General features: G+C 41.9%; 1 protein-coding gene across 1 annotated transcript; it reads right to left on the bottom strand.

Annotated features, from left to right (window-relative positions):
• Positions 1-808: 808 nt before the first annotated feature.
• RANBP6 (RAN binding protein 6) lies at positions 809-5,385 on the bottom strand. Its single transcript, XM_003407352.4, has one exon. It carries the CDS (start codon positions 5,356-5,358, stop codon positions 2,041-2,043), a length of 3,318 nt encoding a protein of 1,105 aa, XP_003407400.2. The 5' UTR covers positions 5,359-5,385; the 3' UTR covers positions 809-2,040.
• Between the last annotated feature and the right edge of the window lie 598 nt (positions 5,386-5,983).

Here is a 5,983-nt window from a genome sequence, read left to right as displayed (position 1 = left end):
AGGTGGGGAAATTGATGCTTAAGAAAGTAGTTTACCAAACTTTAAATCTGGTTCTGTCATACCTCAGAAACTCCAGATGCCTAATTCAAAGTTGTCTGGCAGAATTCCCAATTCCTCACACACAAGAGCGTAGGTAATCGCTAGGAATGTTGATCAAAAACAAACACCACCCCAAACCCACTGCTGTGGAGTCAATTCGGGCTTATATCACCATAAGACAGAGTAGAACTGCCTTATGGGGTGTCCAAGGCTGTAAATTTTTACAGAAGCAGCCTGCCACATCGTACTCTCGAGGAGCGGCTGGTGAGTTTGAACTGCCGACCTTTTGGTTAGCAGCTGAGTGCTTTAACCACAGTGCCACCAGGGCTCTCTGTTGATTAAGAGCCTCTTAGTTAAGGGATATAAAAGCAAGAGTTGTGGGTAAGTAGAATGGTCCCCAATTCTAGTTCATGAAGAGGCCAAGGACAGGCCCTGTAACTTTTAGAAAACTTTATTATGCAAGAAATATGTTGATATAAATAAATTAGAAAATATGAGTAAGTGAAAAGAAAAACTGCCATTTAATCCTACCACCCAGAGGTAACTTCTGTTGATACTTTGTAGTGGGATTTTTCCATTTACTCATCTATACTTTTTATCTTAAACGAACAACAAAATTGTGATCGCTCCATTAATAATTGTATGGAATGGACAGGGATTGCGTTATCTAAAATCTCAACTTCATATCCCTGTCTGAACTGGTAGTTGGTGAACTGAGGAGATCGTAATGTAAAAGGAATTCTAAACACAACAAAGAACACAGCAGAGGTACAAACAACAGCAACAACAGCTACCATTTATTGAACACTTATTAGGTCTTAAATATTTGCTAAATACTTTACATACCCAGTACTCACAATAGCCTCAGGAAATCATGACAGATGTATTTGTTTATTAGTTGTGGGATCAATTATTTTTTGAGTAGACAGCTTTTCTCCTACCATACAAAAAGCTCGACATTAAAGACCAACATTCCAATTAATATAAATAATCCTAGATTTATAGAAATCTAGGAAAGGTTTTCTCCTAATGTATATCTACTGCTGAATGACTAGTCTCAAAGCTGTTTTCTTTTTCATGTTTAAAGCTAAAATTAACTTTTCCTTTTCACTTTCACAATAGAATATTCCAGTGCTACTACAGAATCTATAAGGAATAGTCGTCTATTTAAGCCCCATTCTAAATCAGGGCTTCTGTTCTTGTTGAGCTGCTTTCCAGGGTGGAAAATGGCATACATACACAAAATGATACACTGCTTAAACACGTAACACTAATTGACTCCTTCCATAAATACTGGTTACTTACTATTTGTCAAACACTGTTTCAGTATGCTATATGCTACCAATGTTAGATGTACCAGGATTCCCTTTTCAGTAGCCATGGTTCTTGGAATCCTGGAGAACTTAAGTAGAGAACAGCCTAGTTAAGGAGGTTTTAAAGTTCTTATAACTCTCAGCTGGACACCTGGGGAATTAGACTAGGGATACGTCCCCCCCAGGTCCTAAGAGTACACTATGAACTCTCCACACTGCTGCAACATCTCAAAAATGTCTCCCAGTTTCAGCATCCTCCCATTACCATGACAGCCAGGCGTGTTACAAAGTAGGAATAAGCCTGCCATTAGTTCGTTCCCCTACAATTCCAAAGACGTTTGTTCTGAAAGTTCTCGTATTTTATGTTTGTGAGTTCTTACTACCATCTTGTGGTATTCAGCATGACATCTTGACACCAAGTATATTGCTTGCCCAGCATCAATACGTCAGACGAACAGCAAAAATGTATATACTTCATATCAACTAGGGGAAAAGTGACAAACATTCTAAGACAATGGAAGCACAGGTCATCACCAAGGGTCTGTGTTTAAGAGATAAAACATGCAAGGTGGACAGAAGGCTGTAACACTGACTAATCCTGGAGAAATGTGGCAAAGAGATATAAACTGCTGATATTTATTTGGAGTTACTTTTATGGTAAATGATATTCAAGTGATATTAAAGTGCTTCAAGCAAAATTTAGCAACGCCTGTAAGGCTGCCTGCTGTTCCTCATCAAGTTGGGATACGCATTCCAACCATAACTCGTCATCAGTCTGGACCTGGCGCACAACATTAGCTAGGCGTTTGGCACAAGGATCTTCACAGTTAATTGTCTCATTAATTTTTCCTTCAGCAATTATACTGATTATTTTGGGAAGATTGGAATTATTTGGACCAAGTACAACTGGGTGGTTATTTTCAATTAAGTCACAGAGAAAACTCAAAGTCTGAAGAGCTTCCTCTTTATCCTCATGCAGTGGAAGCCATGATAACCAGTGTGGAAGAACTTCATCCACATTCACACAGTTAGGCTTAAACCTCAAAATCTTCCCTATTGCTGAGATACAATTCTCTGTAGCAATGACACTTTTTTTGGTTTTAGAATTTGCACACTTAATAACTTTTACCAGCAGTGGAACAGCTTCTGAACATAAAGAACGATAATCATCTCCACCAAACTGTGCCATAACTCCCAGGCCATAGGCAGCAGCTTGCCTGACTTCAGGGTTATTGTCCCGCATGTTTAGTAGCATTGGCCACCGAAAATAGTCTACGTATTTAAACGAGGTCGGACTGCAGTGCTCTATGATATCATCAAATATGCATAGTCCCCACTGTCTGTCTGGCCATGGCCTACTTGAACAAATTAGATTTACAATTAACGGAAGTAGCTGTTCAAACCATGGTAAGATCTTTTCCTTGTAAGTACTAAATAATGAGTGCAAGATATCTGATACTTTGGTTAGAATATAAACATCGCATTCATCCTCGTCTTGCAGAGACATTTCAATCTGCTGGTCGTAGTTTTCTTCCTGCCTTTTAACCTGTCGCAATTCTTGGTTTTTAAAGTGCCCTTCGAGCTTTGCTTTCAGTATTCCTCCCAGTTCTTCCAAGTGCTCATCATTGAGACACCCATCTCCCATTACTTCGATGGACTTTGCAAAAGAATTCATTATTTCTGAGAGTACATCTGCATCAGGTTCCGTCCCAATAGCCTTGATTAAGGGATCACATATGAATTGCCACATCAGTGCAAGATACTCCGGTCCATTAATTTTTGCACATTCTAGCAGAAAAGGCATGGACTCTGCTGCTGCCACTCGAACATTGTCGTGGAAATAAAACTTCAGTAAGGGAACCATCAGCTTCACAACTTGTTCCGTATATTCCACAAATCCTTCCCTTAACTCCTTAGCATAGTAAACCAACATCTGGCAAGCAGTCGCTTTTGCTTCAAGTCCTGAAGTTTTAATTCCAAAACTCTGCTGGTCTCCAAGATTTACAAACTGCCAGCCATCATCATCACTCATATTCTCCACATCCTGCGTGTCTAAGAGAGCGACATCAGGTTTAGCTGAAGCAGTCTTAATAAGAGGCTCAATAACCAGTGGAAGGTACTGTTGAAAATCTTTGCCAAGAATTTTACACATCCTAGCCCATGCTGAAACCATGTAAGAGATCTGAGGGTCATCATCTTCCATGTTATTTAAGTCTGATTGTGTCTTCAACAACAGCTGCATCACGTTTGATGCATCTTGCATAAATTTTTCCTTCCCAACAGCAAGGCCAACATGGCTGATGCATTCAATAGTTTTTCCTTTCAGAAGCTTGAGTTCCTTTTGAACAGCAAGCTCAACAATGTGCTTTAGAGAGGGCATAAATATATCATAGTACGGAACAAATTCTTCTTCTATTGTATCTGCAACTGAGGCAATGGTTGTCACAAGCTGTTCCAAGGCCAACTTTGTTCCATTCCGAATCAATTCTTGCAGTTTAATCACCAGGATGGAATGTAAGTTTTTCACCATGCTATCTAAATATAGAGCTAGCAATGATTTGGGGCAGTCTTCGATAAAAATAATAAGAGCAGAAGCTGCATGTGATTGCACGCGCTGATTACCTTGATTTTCCATGGTACGCAACAAAGCTGCAATCACTGTTTCATGGAATTTCTTTTGGAAACTAGGTGCAAAATCTGTAGCCATCTGTCCAAGTGTACTACAGGCTGCAGCCCTCACCCTCGGGTGAGGATCCTGAAGAAAATGCAAAACAGAGTTAACCATTTCATCTAGAGTTGATTCCATTTGCTGATGGCATCCTTCTCCAATGGCAGATAAGGCCATTAATCCAGCATGTCGATATTTCCAGTCAGGGCTCTGAAGCATCTGCATGATATGCTCCTTGGTCATTGGTAAAACCACTTTTCCACCGAGTCCACAAGCCAGTCTGTCTAGTGCACTCTCGGCAGCAACTGCATTGCTGTCAAAATCATCTTCTTCCATTTCATCAGCATTTACCCAGTCCTCGTCATCTTGTAGATCAACCATCATCGCTAATATGTGAGGGATAGCCTGTGCAATAATATTTGTATATTTCTTCAACATTGGGGTTGCCGTTTCAGACAAGGTCACTATTACTTCAAGAGCCAGCTGGCGTTGCAGATTACTAAGCCTAGAGTCGCCGCATAACTTTAAACTCAGCTGCAGAGTATCTTCTAAATAAGGGCCCAAGTACTTAGGAACAGTATCAGCAATCTCAACAAGGGATTCCAGGACGGAATCATCATCCTGGTAGCAGGAGTCATTCACAGCCTGTAAGATTCCTGGCAGCAAGTCTGCAAAGTCTTTGAAAAGAGCGACATTATTCTCATTAGCAAGGACAAATGCAGCTGCAGCTCTAGCGGATAATGTCCTGATAGCTGGATGCTCCTGATCTTGAATACACTGGTCCAACAACCGTTTGATGATATCCAAATCGTGCCGCTCTTGGTTCCCAAAAATCCCAGGAAAGTGCCAGAAAACGTGAATTGCAACTTCCCATAGAACCACATTTTTAGAGTAGATGGAATCAATCAGGAATTTCAAACCTTCGGGCCAGTGGTTAGTGCCATCCTCATCTATCAAATTCCTGGCCAGCACCGCAAAAATATCGCAAAGTTTTTTCCTCATGCTGGCATGTGTTTCTAACTTCACAGCCAGTATTAGTTCAATCTTGACGTCCCTCTGAACATCAGGAGGTAGGTTTGGATAGACTTCCTCAAACCCAGAGGACAAAAGCCGTCGTAGCAGTGCGGCAGCCATTTGTCTCACCTCATAACCTGCTCTTCTATTTCTGACGGCATCTATGAGGAACGTAGTCTTACACAGACCCGGGATATTTTCATAGATCTCCTCGGCCTGCCTCCGCACCATACAGCTTGGATTGATGAGGTTCTTCAGAAGCTGGTAAAACTCTTGCTTTTCCGACACGGCAGCGGAGAAACCCGCAAGCCCGGTAGCCGCCATCGCGCTCTGTCAAAACTAACGCGACGGGGGCAGAGGGAGGGGGTCTGCGGCTCCGAGCACTGACGTAAGCGACGCGCCGGCGTGGGCGGGGGGAGCGCTTCTTCCTCCGCTTGCCGGGGTACCCAGGCTGGGAGCTGGCAGGGAGGGTGGGGAGGTAGAGTGGGACACTGCGAGAGAGGAAGAGCTTGGGGGCTGTCCTCCATTTGTTTTCCAATCAGATACAGATAATGTACTTGCATACGAAGAAAAAATATATATGTATTGATTGTATCCGAGTGGGATTATGAGTGATTTCCCCCCTCCTTTTTTTTTTTGTAGTGGTTCGGCTGCTAACCAAAAGGTCGGCAGGTTGAATCCACCAGGCGCTCCTTGGAAACCCTATGGGACAGTTCTGCTCTGTCCTGTGGGGTCACTATGAGTGGGATTCGACTCGCCGCAACTGGTTTTTTTTTTTTGGTTTTCTCTAGTTCTAATCTGTATTGTTGTTACCTGATAATTTAAAACAATAAGTACACCTTGTAAACATGGTTAAGTGCAAGAAGCCAGTCACAAAAGACAACATATTGTATAATTCCATTTACAGGAAAGGTCCTGAATAGGCAAATATAAAGAGACAGAAGGTCTA

Source organism: Loxodonta africana, chromosome 9 (genome assembly GCF_030014295.1).
Source record: "Loxodonta africana isolate mLoxAfr1 chromosome 9, mLoxAfr1.hap2, whole genome shotgun sequence".
NCBI lineage: Eukaryota > Metazoa > Chordata > Mammalia > Proboscidea > Elephantidae > Loxodonta > Loxodonta africana.
This window is presented reverse-complemented; position numbering and strand designations above follow the sequence as displayed.